This window comes from Chrysemys picta, chromosome 1, assembly GCF_011386835.1.
Source record: "Chrysemys picta bellii isolate R12L10 chromosome 1, ASM1138683v2, whole genome shotgun sequence".
NCBI classification, from domain to species: domain Eukaryota; kingdom Metazoa; phylum Chordata; order Testudines; family Emydidae; genus Chrysemys; species Chrysemys picta.
The window spans coordinates 357,299,370-357,315,709 of record NC_088791.1 but is presented as its reverse complement, the minus strand read 5'-3'; the positions used below and the strand labels follow the sequence as shown (position 1 = coordinate 357,315,709).

General features: G+C 55.7%; 1 protein-coding gene across 1 annotated transcript; it reads right to left on the bottom strand.

The window, feature by feature from the left end:
• Window positions 1-2,316: 2,316 nt before the first annotated feature.
• On the bottom strand, window positions 2,317-3,264 carry LOC135972566 (olfactory receptor 52B2-like). The gene has a single exon (XM_065551027.1). It carries the CDS (start codon window positions 3,262-3,264, stop codon window positions 2,317-2,319), a length of 948 nt encoding a protein of 315 aa, XP_065407099.1.
• Between the last annotated feature and the right edge of the window lie 13,076 nt (window positions 3,265-16,340).

Below are 16,340 nucleotides of genomic sequence, written 5' to 3'. Positions count from 1 at the left end.
GAGTAGGTTAGATAAATGTCTATCGGGGATGATCTAGACAATATTTGGTCCTGCCATGCGGGCAGGGGACTGGACTCGATGACCTCTCGAGGTCTCTTCCGGTCCTAGAATCTATGAATCTATGATATATAAGCAAGCAAGCAGGTGAGCCCTATAGGCTACACCTGGGCTGTGGCAGAGAGAGAAGACGCACCCCAGCTCTCTCTCGGTGCAGCAGCTTGGGGCCAGGGAGAGGTGCTGGGCTGGGGGAGGGGTGCTTTCCCCATCCTGCACGGCCTTTGGTAGCCTGCTGCATAGTCACACAGCTTAGAAGAACTTAGTGGGTGACCCCTAGTTTTTGTCTTATAAGAAGTAGTGAATAACACTTCCTTATTCAAATTTTCCACACCAGTTATGATTTTATAGACCTCTATCATATCCCCCCCTTAGTCGTTTCTTTTCCAAGTTGAAAAGTCCCAGTCTTATTAATCTCTCCTCATGTGGAAGCTGTTCCATAACCCTCGTAATTTCTGTTGTCCTTCTCAGTACCTGCCCATGTCCAGCTGGGCTCCCTCTGCCTGGGGCTGGGATGGGAGCTCCTACAGCCTGAGAAGGAGCCGGCCTGCAGGTAGGAGGCAGCACAGGCTGCCATGGGTTAATGACCCCAGGTTTCCCTCCACCCTGCAGTACCTAGACACTGCCAGATCCCCTTTTCCTGTTGAAAACCGGGTACCTGGCAACTTTAAATGGCAGAAGAAGATGGGGGGGGGGCGAGGCTGGGGGTGAGGCAAGGAAGAGTCATGTGGAGAGGTCATGTGTCCTCCCCTTTAGCTTGTGCCTGCCCAGTAATTTATGGGTGCAGGTGACACTTGCTGAACAAGGAAAGTGAGAGAGCGATAGTTTCAGCGTGTGTGATGGGTAGCGGGGAAAACACTCGTTCATCGTCCTTTGCTATGTACCCCAGCTTGCTTTTCTCCTCTGTATATCATGTAATATATCAATGGAAATGTTTGATTTGCTGAATATCATTACCCTATTTTTATGCATGTATCATTTTTGTACCTAAAGTAATGAACATTGACTATGTACCAGTATTTCAAATGTGTTTGCTCTTGTGGTAGTTCCCACAAGGTAGTTTACATCCAGTCTGGACAGCATATTGTGAACGGATTATTCAAGCTGGTGGCCCCTCCATGAACATAATGGGCTATAATGGAAGAAATTTATCCCCATCTGATGGACTTAACTGTGGACGTTCTAGCCAGAATATGGATAAGGGTCCCTACAAAGACACATCGAAGCATGAAAGGATGTGTGACCAGCTCATGTAAAACTGGACTCCCTCTTGTGCCTGAACTTTCCCACTATCTGTACTGGGGGCTTTTGTTTTTAAAAAAATTAATTTCCATCCACAGGGAAGACATTATGAAAGACTCTGACTGGGCAGGAGGTCCCAGGCTGGAAAGAAGAAATCCCAGGCTGTGTATGGAGGATTGGGAAACTGTTTGTACCATTAGGGTGAGACATGGGTTGACTCAAATCCTGTCTAGTTTATAGAACTCAGATTGTGATTTTGTTTTATTTCTTGAGGAATCTACATTGATCTGTTCACTTATTACTTATAACCACTTAAAATCTACCTTTCTGTAAGGGAAATCTGCTCATGAAAAGGGGCTGGTGCATTGAGGGAGGGGCAGACTGGGTAATAAACAATAGTATATATATATATATATAAATTTTAAACCTAACCAGTGTCCCTTATGTGACTTGCCACAAGATGTGAGAACATGTTAGTATTAGAGTGGAGTGGGTCTAGTATTTATTTAATTTTCTCTCTTTTATAGTAGAATTAGATACACTGCTCCTGCCACAAATTTTGCTAAGTTATCTGCCAAAAAAACTAGAGTTTTCAAGACCCTAAGTAGCCCCAGGAATAACAGTTAGGGTGGTCACCCCAACCAAAACCTGAAACAACTCCCTTGCAGCTGGGGGTGGGTAAGGGAGGTGAAAATGATCCAGTGTGTCACAGGGGTAGGGAGTAGAGGAGCAAAATATGATGGAAAGAGGAGGAACAGGGACAGAGCCTTGGCAGAAGAGGTGGGGGTACAGCATGGGGATTTGGGGGTCCATTACCAGAAATAAGAAAGGTGGCAACCCAATGAGTTCTACATAGACTAATTCCCCAGGTTCTAACGCTGACACTGCACACTAAGATCAGGAAAATGTTTATGTCTCTTTGACTGTCCAGTCAGTGATTCAGGGAAGAGGGTGCAGCACCATGCACCAGCCAGCTCTGCATGGATCTCGGTCTGAGAGCCCGAGCATAAGGAGAGAACTTTAAGTCCCTTTATGAGTGAAGAACTGGAACAGTCTGTTTCTGATTTGTTTGGTCCACACCCCGTAGATGATGGGGTTCAGCATGGGGGGCAACAAGAGGTACATGTTAGCAGTGAGAACGTGGAGGTGCAGGGGGACATTCTGCCCAAACCGGTGCGTGAGGTTGGAGAACAAAGATGGGATGTAAAAGGTTAAGAAGACAAAGAGGTGGGAGCCACAGGTCCTAAAAGCCTTGAGCCGGGCGTCCTTTGTGGGGAGGCTGAAGATGGCCCTGAGGATCTGGATATAGGACACTGTGATAGAAAACACATCCAGAGCAGTTACTAAGAATGCCAAAGAGAGGGCGTAGTAACTACTGATGCGTATGTCTGCACAGGCCAGCTTCAACACAGCTATGCCCTCGCAGTATGTGTGGGGGATGATGTTGGTTCTGCAATATGGCCACTGCCTCGCCAGAATGGGATTGGGCATTACGAGCATGCTGCTGCGCAACAACAGTGCCAGGCCAATCTTGGCCACCCTGTGGTTTGTCAGGGTGGTGGAATGTCTCAAGGGATCACAAATGGCGATGTAGCGATCAAAAGCCATGGCCACAAGGATCCCAGATGCCATCACTGAGAAGCACTGAATAAAGTACATCTGGGTGAGGCAGGCACTGAAATCGATCTCCCTGGAATTGAACCAGAAGATGCTCAGTGTTCTGGGAATGGTGGACGTAGACAATAAAAGATCGGTGATGGCCAGCATGCAGAGGAAATAGTACATGGGTCCATGGAGGCTCGGCTCCATCTTGACAATGAATAGGATGGTGAAGTTCCCCATGACAGCTATGGCATAAATGGTGCAGAAGGGGATGGAGATCCAGACATGGGCTGCCTCCAGGCCAGGAATGCCCAGCAGGATGAAGGTGGAGGGGTTGGTGAAGTCGGTTGTGTTGGAATCTGACATGCAGGAGGGGAGAAGGTGTCCAACTTGGAGGAAGAACAGTGTCTTCTGCATGTATCGTCGGTTCTCCTGACTTCCTGTGTGTGCCCAAGCACTAAGGTAATTCCTGGATGGAGAGACAATGTGAATATGAGACATTACGTGCACTACTGGGGCTTTTCTCATTGGTGAAGCAGATTGGTCGCTCTTCACACACTGAAAAATGATATTTTCATTATTCTGAGAAATGAATTATGAAGAACTGACCCAGATAATGCCCATTCCTACACATCATGGTGTGGGAAACCTTAACAGGCACAAGCAGGAAACACGAGCCAGGCTAGATAGCCACTGTAGTGGGCCGTTTTCCATATACCCCGTTCCTCAAAATGTGAGAGTGCAAAAAACACCAAACCTTTGCCAAAACCAGGGCCGGCTCCAGGCACCAGCTTACCAAGCAGCTGCTTGGGGTGGCCACTTCGGAGAGGGGCGGCACGTCCAGCTGTTCGGCTGCAATTCCGCGGATGGTCCCTCACTCCTGCTCGGAGCGAAGGACCTCCCGCCTAATTGCCGCCACAGATCGCAATTGTGGCTTTTTTGTTTGTTTGTTTGTTTGGCTGCTTGGGGCGGCCAAAACCCTGGAGCCAGCCCTGTCCAAAAGGTATACCAGGGAAAACATCCCAATTAGAACACACCACAGGGAAAATACCTTGGTGTCATTGACAAACAGCTGCTCAGTGCTTCAGAGGAGCTAATTCCCCAGAGCTGACAGAACAAGGACAAGGAGTAATGGTCTCAAGTTGCCGTGGGGGAGGTTTAGGTTGGATATTAGGAAAAACGTTTTCACTAGGAGGGTGGTGAAGCACTGGAATGTGTTCCCTAGGGAGGTGGTGGAATCTCCTTCCTTAGAAGTTTTTAAGGTCAGGCTTGACAAAGCCCTGGCTGGGATGATTTAGTTGGGGAATGGTCCTGCTTTGAGCAGGGGGTGGGACTAGATGACCTCCTGAGGTCCCTTCCAACCCTGCTATTCTATGAATGTATGATTCTATGATGGACATTATCAGAAAAAACTGATTGGGAGAAAATATTTAGACAAAAATGGGAGTGACAACCGGGAATGCATTAAGAAGAGTTTATTAAATAGCTTTGGCTAAAAACCCGTTTCAGTGACAAAATCAAGTCAGCAGTTGGTAGGTTGGGAGCAATATATAACAAATAGGAAAAGGAAAAAATAGATAGCAATCAATACAAATCGGAAGTTATGAAAATTGATAAGGGACGTTAAAGACATTGATAGATGTGTTCAAGGAATAGTTTTGTTCTGCATTAGGAAAGATTGCAGGCCCGATCAACAGACGAGGACACTGTATTATGAATGCAGGGACACTGAAAAGGATTTAGAGGTCTCTGTGGACAACCAACTCATTGTGAGCTCCAAGTGTGATGCTGTGGCCAAAAGGGCTGATGTGATCCTTGTTGTATAAATGGGGGAGTGCTGAGTTGGAGCAATGAAAGGATATTACCTCTGCACATGGCATTGGTGAAACTGACTGTGTCCAGTTGTGGGGTCCACATTTCAAAAAGGATGTTGAAAAATTAGGAGGGTGCAGAAAAGAGCCACAAAAAGGATTGGAGGCTGCAGAAATGCCCAATAGTGAGAGACATAAAGAGCTTCATCTATTTATATTATAAAAAGGACGATCAAACGGAGACTTTCATGGGGAGAAATCCATGGGTAATAATGGGCTCTATAATATAGCAGAGAAAGACAGAGGAAAGCCCAAGTAAGACAAATTTCAATTGCAAATTTTTAGCTCTGAGGGTGATTAACTATTGGAATAAACTGTGAAGGAAAGTGGTGGATTCTCCAACTCCCCATGTCTGCAGATCCAGACTGGATGCCTTTTCTGGAAGATCTGCTTGAGGGCTTGTCTACACTTAAAATGCGAGAGCTTCTGTGTAGACACTACCTACACTGACTGTAGGGGTTCTCCCGTCAGTGTGGGAAATCCACCTCCAGGAAAGGGGGTAGCTAGGTCGATAGAACAATTCCTCCCCTTCCCTTGTGCTGTCTACACTGAGATTAATTTCATATAGCTTCATCTCTCAAGGGTGTGGAATTTTTTGCTATTGGAAAAACAGAAAATACAGTTTGGGTTGCATTATGAGAGGTATAGCATGCAAGACATGGGAGCTGAAATATGCCTCTCTCACGGTAGATCCTACGTTTAACAGGGGGTTGGACTAGATAACCTCATGAGCCTAATCTCTGTCATTCTATGACTCTGTGATACTCAGCACTGGTGAGGCCTCAGCTGGAGCACTGGGTCCAGTTTTGGTGACCAATGTAGAGGAAGGATGGAGAGAAACTGGAAAGGACCCAGAGTCGAAAGACAAAGCTGATCCAAGGGATGGAATATGAGCCATATGTGTAAAGGCTGGAGGAACTGGGTGTGTTTAGTTTGGAAAAGAGACGATTAAGAGGGGACATGACAGTGATCTTCAGATACTGGAAAGGTTGCCAATGAAAAGGTGGAGAAAAGTTGTTCTGTCTTACCACAGAAGGCGGGAAAAGAATTCGATCTCCAGCATAGCAGATTTAGATGTAATTTAATGAAAAACATCATACCTGTCCAAACAGGAGGTCAATGGAACAGGTGATTCGGGAGATTGTGGAAGCTCCTTCGCTCACAGTTTTCCAAAGAAGGCTGGAGCCATCTGTCCTGGATGGTTTAGATGCAACAAATCCTCCATCCAGCAGCAGGCTAAACTAGATGACACTTGCGGCCCCTACTCACCCTGTGGCTCTATGATTCAATGATGTAAAATCCTAGTCTACACCCGGTCTCAGTCTAACACAAGTCATTGGGCTCAATACTGGGGTAACCAGGTGAAATGTAATGGCCTGTGTTATACAGGATGTCAGAATGGATGATCTAAGATCTGAGATTGAACCCTATGAAACTATTAATTAAGAAAGTAGATCAGGCATTTATGTTTACTCCATCTCATAACACACGAACAAGGGAACATTCAGTTCTATCGAAAGACTGAATGTATAACACTTATAAAAGAAAATTTGTTACATTAATCATATTTGGCCTTTTTGACACCAACATTATTGGAGCAAAGAGCTTAGCAGAATTGGATTCATAAATGGATCGACCATTGTAAGTGCTGCTGATGGCACCGCCGTCAGTTATGGCTGTGTGACACCTTCAATTAGAAAACCTCATTTTCAGTTATTTCTAAGTTTGTCAAACTTTAACCCTTTGGACTGAAATTTCCCACGCTGGGTGTCGGCTGCCGGCTGAATTGTTTTTTGAAAGTTCAGGCATAACAGTTCAGTTGACTTCTCAATTGAATTTAGTATTGAAGATGTCTTGCCCATGCTAAAAAATTGTTTAAATTGTTCCAGTGAGGCGCCCTAGCACCTCCATACTTCCCAGTAGATAAAAGTCAGGTAACAGCCACCCCTCTCCCCATTAACAGCCAGAACCCTGAAATGCAAGAGGAGGAGGTTACACAAGGTCTTTACTCAGATCTTTCTCCAAGGGGAATTTTGCTTCCGTGCAGCCTGAGTAAAGTACAGGCCACAGCCTCAGAATTTGGATTTGTACTGTACATCTACTAACTTATTTCATCATGAAGGATCCCCTGTGCCACTAAAATGCAGCCACCTCAGGGCTGGAGGCCTTCAGCCAGGGTGGGCGGGGATGCACAGCAAAGCGTGAGGCTTTGACCCATGATACTGGAATAAACTCATCCCCTGTGGGAAAGGCCCTGTGATATTTAATGGCTGTACAGAGTGGAAAGAAAAACAGATCTATTCTCTATTCCATCATGCCCATGTTGTACCGCGTGTGTCAAGAAGCAAGAGATGGGTACCTGTGAATCCTCAGGTAGTCGTGTCCCACACCTGTCTCACCACAGCATCTGCAGCAGTATCCCACGCCAAGAGCCAGCACAGGGGTGTGCACTGTTTATAATATAGCTGGATGCAGTCCCAGTGGGGTTTGTTCAGCCTCTAGGGGGGAGGTGAGCATCTGGATGTAAACAGGTTGGAGACCAGCCTGTCTGGGCTTCTGTGCTCTTTATCCAGCTTAAGGAGTAAACAGTAATTAAGGAACCTTCCCAAAGGGAGACGAGAACTCTTGGGCTCTCCACTGAGTCAGAGAGGAATTAACTGCTCTGTGCATTTGTGTATATTTAAAAATTCTAGCTGATTAGTAAGGAAACTAGGGATAGTGCCTAGATCACCATAGGGTCGGATACCCTGCAAATGCCTAGGCTAGCTGGATAGTAGCGAAGGTCACACACAGATTGAGTGGCAGAATGACAGACAGAACCCAGGAGTCCTGACCTCCCTGCTGTAACCACAGTCTCTCCATCACACCAAGTGGGTGGAGTGGGGGTAGGGCCTGTGGCAGAACTAGGGGTTGAGCAGTGAGCACCCCCCGGCACATTGGAAAGTTCGCACCTGTAGCCCCAGCCCCAGAGTCGGTGCCTATACAAGGAGCCACATATTAACTCCTGAAGAGTTGCATGTGGCTCCGGAGACACAGGTTGGCCACCCCTGCCATAGCTGAACTCACTGCCTGCTCCTCGGACAGGGCTTTTTCTCTGGTGCAGAGCACCTGGGTTTTTGACCACTGGAATGAGAGTGAACAAATTCTCCTGTCTGAGCCCAAGAGGGGCACCATGTCCACCTGTATTCAAGTTACTAACACTCTGTAGCTGGCAGGCATGTTTTGACCTTCATCTGTAGCTAAAGGCGAAGTGGGGCTAGGCCCTGATTTGGCTGAATTATTGTGCTGATTATTTATGATCATTATTTGTGTTATGGAAGCATCCAGAAGCCCTGCTGCATTTCAGGTCCCCTTGTGTTGGGCCCTTCACAGGTAATAATAGAATCATATAATCATAGAACTGGAAGGGATCTTGAGAGGTCATCACGTCGAGTCCCCTGCACTCATAGCAGGACCAGCACCATCTATAACATCCCTGACAGGTATTTGTCTAACCTGCTCTTAAAAATCTCCAATGACGGAGATTCCACAACCTCCCTAGGCAATTTATTCCGGTGCTTAACCACCCTGACAGTTAGGAAGTTTTTCCTAATGTCCAACCTAAACCGCCCTTGCTGCAATTTAAGTCCATTGCTTCTTGTCCTATCATCAGAAGTTAAGGAGAACAATTTTTTCCCTTCTACTTGTAACAACCTTTTAAGTATTTGAAAACAGTTGTCATGTCCCCTCTCAGTCTTCTCTTTTTCAGACTAAACAAGCCCAGTTCTTTCAGTCTTCCCTCATAGGTCATGTTTTCCAGACCACTAATCATCCTTGTTGCTCTTCTCTGGACTCTCTCCAATTTGTTCCTATCTTTGCTGAAGTGGGGCGCCCAGAACTGGACACAATACTCCAGTAAAGTCCTAATCAGGGTGATGTAGAGTAGAAGAATTACATCTCGTGTTTTACTTATAACACTCGTACTAATACATCTCAGAATGATGTTTGCTTTTTTTTGCAACTTTGTTACACTGTTGACTCATATTTAGCTTGTGGTCTACAATGATCCCTAGATCCCTTTCTGCAGTACTTCTTCCTAGGCAGTCGTTTTCCATTTTTTATGTGTGTAACTGATTGTTCTTCCCTAAGAGGTGCACTTTGCATTTGTCCTGATTGAATTTCATTCTATTTACCTCAAAAGCGCTTGCAACCCCTCCGAGCTTGGTATCATCCACAAACTTTGTAAGTGTACTCTCTATGCCTGTAAACGTCCGGTGCGGGGGTCGGGCCCTTTCAGGGGCCGTCGGGGGCCAGGCCGCCTCACTACACGGCCTGGATCGGTCTCAGGGTTCCGCCCCTCTGGCAGGGACTAGGCCAAAGGTACACGGCCTCTGCAATGAGCTCCTGCTCTCCGTCAGGGTCCGGCAGTGACTCAGGCCCGGGCTCCGGTCCTCACTGCCGGAGCTGGGGATTACAAAGTCAGTCAAGCCCCCGCGCTAGCTCAGGGCGGGGCAATAAACAATAGTTCGGGTGCTCAGCTCCGTGGATCAGGAGCTGAGCCCTGACAAACTCAGGGCGTCCTAGGCCCTTATTCAGGGGAGGGCAACCCCCAATAGTCCAGGGCGCTCAGAACCTTCCTTCAGGCTGAGCAGTAAAGTCAGGGGTTCAGGCCCGGCCCTCAATCAGGGCGGGGCAGCACACAATAGTCCAGGGGGCTCAGAACCTTCCTTCAGGCTGAGCAGTAAAGTCAGGAGTTAAGGCCCGGCCCTCAGTCAGGGCGGGGCAGCACACAAGGGTTCACGGGGCTCAGAACCTTCCTGAGGGCTGAGCACACACACAATTAGTAGGCCCAGGCCCTTAGTCAGGGCGGGGCAACAAACAATAGTCCAGGGCTCAGGACCTTGCGTCAGGAGCTGAACACTAACAGAGTCAGTAAGCCCAGGCCCTTAGTCAGGGCGGTCAACAAACAATAGTTCAGGGCTCAGGACCTTGTATCAGGAGCTGAGCAGTAACAGAGTCAGGACGCCCCTAAGCCCTTAGTCAGGGCGGGGCAACAAACAATAGTTCAAGGGGCTCGGGTCCGTGGATCAGGAGCTGAGCACTGGCAAACTCAGGACGCCCCAAGCCCTTAGTCAGGGCGGGGCAACAAACAATAGTTCAATTGCGATGCTGGAGCGCTGGCTGGAGGGGGAAGCTGCCACCCGTAAGTGGGGTGGCAGGGGGGACACAGGCCCACCCACTCCACTGTGTCCCAGCCCGGGGCCCTAAGAGCGGCAGTCAGTCTGCCGCTGTGTCGGTGGGGTCCTGACCGCAACACACCGACATTGGCTCCTCTGCTGTAGCCAGACTGGGGTCAGCTACCCCCGGGCTACTTTCCATTTCCCCCTCCATTGGTACCTGCTCATCGCTGGGCTCGGCAGCGGGGTCCCACACCATGGGTTCCTCAGCTCGCAGAGGGTCGTCTGGGTCAGGCTGCTCCTCCGGTCTCGGGTCAGGGGGGCGCTCGGGCTCCCCCTCGAGGTACCGTGCCCGGGGCAGGCTCGGCCACTCCACTTTGGGGTACCTTGCTCGGGGAAGGCTCGGCCAATCCGCATCGGGGTACCTGGCTCTGGGGAGGTCCGGTCGGCCGGCGTCCGGGTATCTGGCTCTGGGGAGGCTCGGTCCGTCCGCGTCCGGGTACCTGGCTCTGGGAAGGCTCAGTCTAGCCGGAGCTCGCACCGGCACGTCTGGCCTCTCCGGCCGCTGGGCTCCAACTGAGTGCTGGGGCCTGGCTTTTATACTTCCTGTCCCGCCCCTTGACTTCCGGGGGGCGGGAACAGGTGGCGGTGGCTCCGCCCACTTGGGTGCCAATTCAGGCTCCTCTCCCTCAGGGGCCGTCGGGGCCCAGGCCGCCTCACTACAGGTTGCAGGAGCTCTCTGTGCTCCCTTCTCCCTCCGGCCTTTCCTGGCCCTCTCCAGCTGCTGCTTGCTGCTCTCCTTGTTGCTGCCGCTGCCGCTGCCGCTACTGCGTGAGTGAGTGAGTGAGTGCGGAGGGGGGGGCCTTGCCGGCCTGCCCTCCCCCTCGCCCTCGCCTCCGGAGGGAGAAGCATCGGCCCCCCTACGCCAACACCGATGCCATCTGGGGGCCCACCTGTCTGCTTGCTTGCCTGCCTGGCCGGTTGCCCGGCCGGCTGACTGCCGCTCGCTGCTGCTGCTGTTCCTGTGTGGGAGCCGCTGCCTCCGTCGCGGAGTGCGAAGAGACTGCGTCCCTGGTTCGGGGGATTGTGGAGGGGGTTGTTTGAGGACTGTGTTTTTGAGTGACTTTGCCATCTTTGCTCCTGGGGTGGTGGTGCCCCCAGTCGCGTTAGGAGTGTGGACGGTACTGAGCCTCTCGTTTGTAATTCCTCGGACTGGAAGCCGTCGCTTGCCAGGAAGCTCCGAGGTCGACTTGGGAGCCTGCTATCCCGTCCCCCGTAGCGGACTGTTGAAGGGGGTGTGGGGGGGGTGCGGTGCCCCCCCCCCTTCGTCCATCTGCTCCCCCTCTACCACCACCCCCACCGCCGACAGCTGCCGACAACCCCTCCACCGCCCCGCGTGCCACCTGGACCTGCCTTTCGCCCCTCGGCGGGGCTGTTTGCTCCCCCCGCCATTTCCATCGTCCGGGACTGTTTACTTGCAGCAGTGAACGGCAGAGCCTGCGCTTCGCGAACGCTGTGGGTGCACCTTTTCCCCCGCCCTGGACTTCTCCTGCCCCCCAACTACGTTTCGCTGGTGGGGTCCCCTCCCTGTAGCCCCCTTTGTATTAGTTGGCCCTACTTTACCCCCCTCCTTTTGACCCCCTTCGGTTTATTTTTTTGGTGCCCATTCCCCCCCCCCCTCGGTTCCTAGCCTGCTGGCTGTGTTCCCAGCCCTGTCCTTGGGCTGCGGCTGGCTGGAGTTTTTCCTCCTACCCCTCCTTGTCCTTGGGCTGCAGCTGGCTGGACATTCCATTCTGTTTTCGAGCCGCTGCTCTGGTGCACCCCCCCCCTTCGCCCCCCCGCGCGCGTTTGTGCCCCCGTTTTGTTGCCCCCTCCCCTTTTGCACTGTTCACCCCCCCCTTTTTACTGTTGTCGTGGTCCCCCCCCCGCCCCAGTGTAGCCGGGGGAGCCGGCTTTCTTTTTTGGCTCCTGTGCCCCACCCCTCTCTTTTCGCTCCTGTGTGCCCTCTCCATTGGCTCCCTCCTCCCCAGCTTGCAGCCTAGTGGGGGGGAGTGGTTGCCTTTCCCTTGTTTTGTTTTTTGCCTAGAGGGGAGGAGCGGCTGCAGGTTGTAATGGCGGGGGACTCTGCCCCTGCCCCTGCCCCTGCCCCTGCCCTGTTGTCCCCGCCCACCCCAGTGGCCGGCCCCTCGGCTGGCCCTGTCCCGGATACTGCCGCTGCCACGGCTGCCCCCTCCACCGGCAGGAAGGGCCAAGGGAGGAAGAGGGGCAAGGGCCCTGCCCGTGGAGCCAGACCTCCTGCGGGCGGGGCTACGGGCCCCGCTGCGGCCCCGACACCGGCCGCGGCCCCTCCCTCTCCTGCCGTCCCTTCCACCAGCTCTGGTGGTGCTCCACCTCCGGCCCCCAGAGCATACGCCCAGGTGGCCGCCGCCTCTTTGCGTGCCGCCGCGCCGTCCGCCCCGACCGCCGCCTCTGGACCTGTCCCTGGTGACCACGGCCCCTTCCCCTCGCTGACTAGGAGGCATGGCGTCCGTTGCCATTTGGTGCCTGCCTCGCCCCACATTGAGACTTATGTGCGGGCGTTGGCGAGGGTGGTGGGGCCTACGGCCATCGTGGCGGCCTCCAAGATGTACGGGAAGGCCGTGTTCTTCCTGGCGTCGGTGGCCGCCGCGCAGGAGGCGGTGGAACGAGGCCTGGCGGTGGGGGGCGTGTTTGTGCCTTTGGAACCCCTGGAGGACCTGGGCGTACGGGTGCTCTTGACCTCTGTCCCGCCCTACCTCCCCAACGCCGCCCTGTTGCCGGCCCTCTCCACCCTGGGGAAGCCCATTTCCATTCTGAGCTCTCTTTCATTGGGCTGTAAGGACCCTGCCCTCCGGCACATCCTGTCTTTCCGCCGGCAGGTCCAGCTTCAGCTGCCACCGGCGGCGGGTGCCGGAGTGGCGCTCGAGGGGTCCTTCCTGGTGCCCTACCGGGGGGCCCATTATCGGGTCCACTATTCGACGGGGGAGGCCCGGTGCTTCCTCTGCCGGGCGCCGGGGCATGTCCGGAGGGACTGTCCCCTGGCCCGGCCTGGAGGGGCGTCCGAGACCCCCGGGGCCCGGGAGGGTGCCGGCCCTGTCATCGCCGGCAACCCTGGCGGTTCGGACACTGCTGCTGCCGCCGCCCCTCCTCCTTCTGCCGCGGTTCCCGCTCTGGCCGCGGAGACGGCCGGGCAGGCGGGCCTTGCCGTCGCCGACCCTGGATCGGCGGGGCATGTGGAGGAGAGGGCGGGGCAGCTTCCGCCGGCCGCGGGGAAGGGCCCGCCCCAGGGGGAGGTTTCCCTCTCCCCTGCTGTCCCTCCGACCCTGCCGCCCCAAGCCCCGGAGCCATCGCCCTTGCCCTCTGGCCCTGCCCCTGCTGACCGGCCCTCCACCTCCTCTTCCACCTCGGGGGGCTGGGTGACCGTCCGGGGGAAGCGCGGCGCCCGCAGGTCGCGGGCTCTCTCCCTCCCCTCTGATGAGGAGGGAGAGCAGGCCCCCCGAAAGATGCCGCGGGGGGCCGATGTTGTTAGTTCTGTTTCCGCGCCCCCGGACGGTGCCCAGCAGGAGGTGCCGGCCATGGAGACCGTGGATGCCGTGGCAGCGGCTGGGGACACTTCTGTCCCTTTTGTTGGGCCCACGCCTGAGGAGGCTTTAGCAGCGGTTCTCCCGGCCCTTGCTCCGTCTGTGCCCCCCGCCGCCGCCGCCGATGCCGGGGCGGCCCTTGTCCCTGTGACTGGCGGGGAGGTGGCCGGGGCCGAGGGGACCGCTTTCGCCTCCATTTTCGATGAGATCGAGGCCCTGGGTCTGACCCCGGTCACTCAGGGGGAGGACGACCCTCCGCCAGCGGGCCCCGATCCGGGTGCTGGCTTAGTCCCGCCCCCTTCTCCTGCTCCCGGTTCCTCGCCCCACTCTGCCGCTCCCGACTTAGTCCTGGGAGAACCCTTAGCCCTACCTGCCAGCCCGGCCGCGACTCCCATCTCGTGCACGGCCGCCGAGCCCCTCGGGGCGACGGCCGTTGCTGAGCGGCCGGTTCCTGCCCCCGATCCTGCCCCTTCCATCGTTCCTGCCCCTGAGGCTTCCCCTGTCCCTGCTGCCTCCGTCCCCTCGGATGCTGACCTTGGCCGAGGGGAGCCGCAGTCTAGCGGCTTGGCAGCGGGAGATGAGGAGCCCGTTCCCGCTCCCGTCCCTGATCCTGTCCCCTCTCCTGCCCAAGTCCCTGTTCCCGCCTCGAGCCCCGCCCCTACTCCCACCCTTGCCCCAGATCCTGTCCCCGAGGTGTCTCTGTCTGCCACCTCTGGTGTTACTGCCGCCCCCGGGGTTGTCGCATTTCCGTTGCCTGCAGGCAACCCTCAGGGGGCGGTTTTTGTGTCTTCCCTTCCTGCCACTGTTGGGGCTGTGTTGTTCCCTCAGCCGCCCTCTCCTTTGCCGGGGATGGGGACGGGCTGCCCGGCGCAGCAGCGCCGGAACTCGGCCCCTTGTATGTCCGTCACCGTGGGCTGCGAGGACCCTTCAGGGGCCCCGCCGGAGGATGGCGGCGGCTTGGCCGCTGCCTCCCCCTCCGCGCTGCGGGATGAGCTGCGCCTCTTTCTATCGGATTCCCGTGGTTCCCAGGGTAAGGTGCAGCTCGCCCTTCAGCGCTGGGGGGACTTCCATCTCGTCCTCCGGGCCGTGCAGGCGCTTTTGGGGGAGGGGCGGGGGTCCGGTCGGCGGGACATCGCGGCCTATCGGCGGGCCCGCAGATTCCGCGACTCCCTTTTGACCTTCGGAGTCGAAACCGGGATCTTGCGGGGCCCGCTGGGGGCCGATGGTCCCTCTGCCCGTGAGGATCTGCCCCAGCCCTCCGCATGACAGTTACCACCTTTGCATCGCTGAACACTCGGGGCTGTAGGGTGGGTCTCCGCAGGAGCCAGGTGCTCTCCTTCCTTCGGGAGGGGGGGTACTCTGTGATTTTCCTGCAGGAGACCCACACGGCTCCGGCCGTCGAGGCTAGCTGGCGGCTGGAGTGGGGAGACGGGGTTTATTTTAGCCACCTCAGCGCCCATTCGGCTGGGGTGGCCACCCTGTTCTCCCAGGGGCTGCGGCCTGAGGTACTGGGGGTCGCCGAGGTCGTGCCGGGCCGCCTGCTGCACGTCCGGGCCCGTGTGGAGGGGCTGGTTCTGAACTTGGTCAACGTCTATGCCCCGAACGCGGGCCTGGAACGAGTGCCTTTCTATCGGCGGGCGGCGGCCTTCCTCGGCACTCTGGATTCTCGCGAGTGCCTGGTCCTGGGCGGGGACTTTAACACCACCCTCGAGGACCGGGACCGCTCCGGGCTTGAAAATTCCCAGGCAGCCGCGGGCGTCCTCAGGGAGATCGTAGACCATCACTCCCTGGTGGACGTCTGGCGCGAACACCACCCGGACGACGACACCACCTTCACCTATGTCCGGGTGGAGGACGACCGGTCGCGCCACTCCCGGTTGGACCGGATCTATCTGTCTCGCTTTCATCTGGCGCGGGCCCATGCCTCCAGCGTCCGGCCGGCCCCTTTCTCGGATCACCATCTGGTGACCGTGACGGCTTCTCTCAGTTCCGAGCGGCCGGGGCCGGCCTATTGGCATTTTAATAATAGTTTGCTGGAGGACGTGGGCTTCGTGGCATCCTTCCGGGAGTTCTGGCTGGCCTGGCGGGGGCAGCGGCGCGCCTTTCCCTCGGCGCGGCGGTGGTGGGACGTGGGGAAGGTCCGCGCGCGGCTCTTCTGCCGGAACTACGCCCGGGGCGCCAGCCGGCGGCGAGATGCGCTGATAGGGCAGTTGGAGCGGGAGGTCTTGGAGCTGGAGAGGCGTCTGGCCTCCGGCCCCGAGGATCCACCCCTCTGTGCGGCGTACCGGGAGAAGCGGGAGGAGCTCCGGGCCCTGGAAGACCACCGGGCCCGGGGCGCGTTTGTTCGATCCCGCATCCGTCTCCTTCGGGAGATGGATCGCGGCTCCCGCTTCTTCTACGCCCTGGAGAAACGGAGGGGGGCCAAACAGCATGTCACCTGCCTCCTGGCGGAGGACGGCGTCCCCCTCACAGATCCGGAGGAGATGCGTGGCAGGGCCAGGGCCTTCTACGCCGCTCTTTTCTCCCCGGATCCGACCGACGCCGAGGCCCGCAGGGTGCTCTGGACCGGGCTCCCGACGGTCAGCGCGGGCGACCGAGACCGGCTGGAGCTGCCTCTTTCTCTGGCCGAGTTCTCGGCAGCCCTCCGGCTCATGCCCACTAACAAATCTCCGGGCATGGACGGGCTGACCGTGGAGTTCTACCGCGTGTTCTGGGACGTCCTCGGCCCAGACCTCGTCACCGTCTGGGCCGAGTCCTTGCAGAGCGGGGTCCTCCCTCTCTCGTGCAGGCGAGCCGTGCTCGCCCTGTTGCCGAAG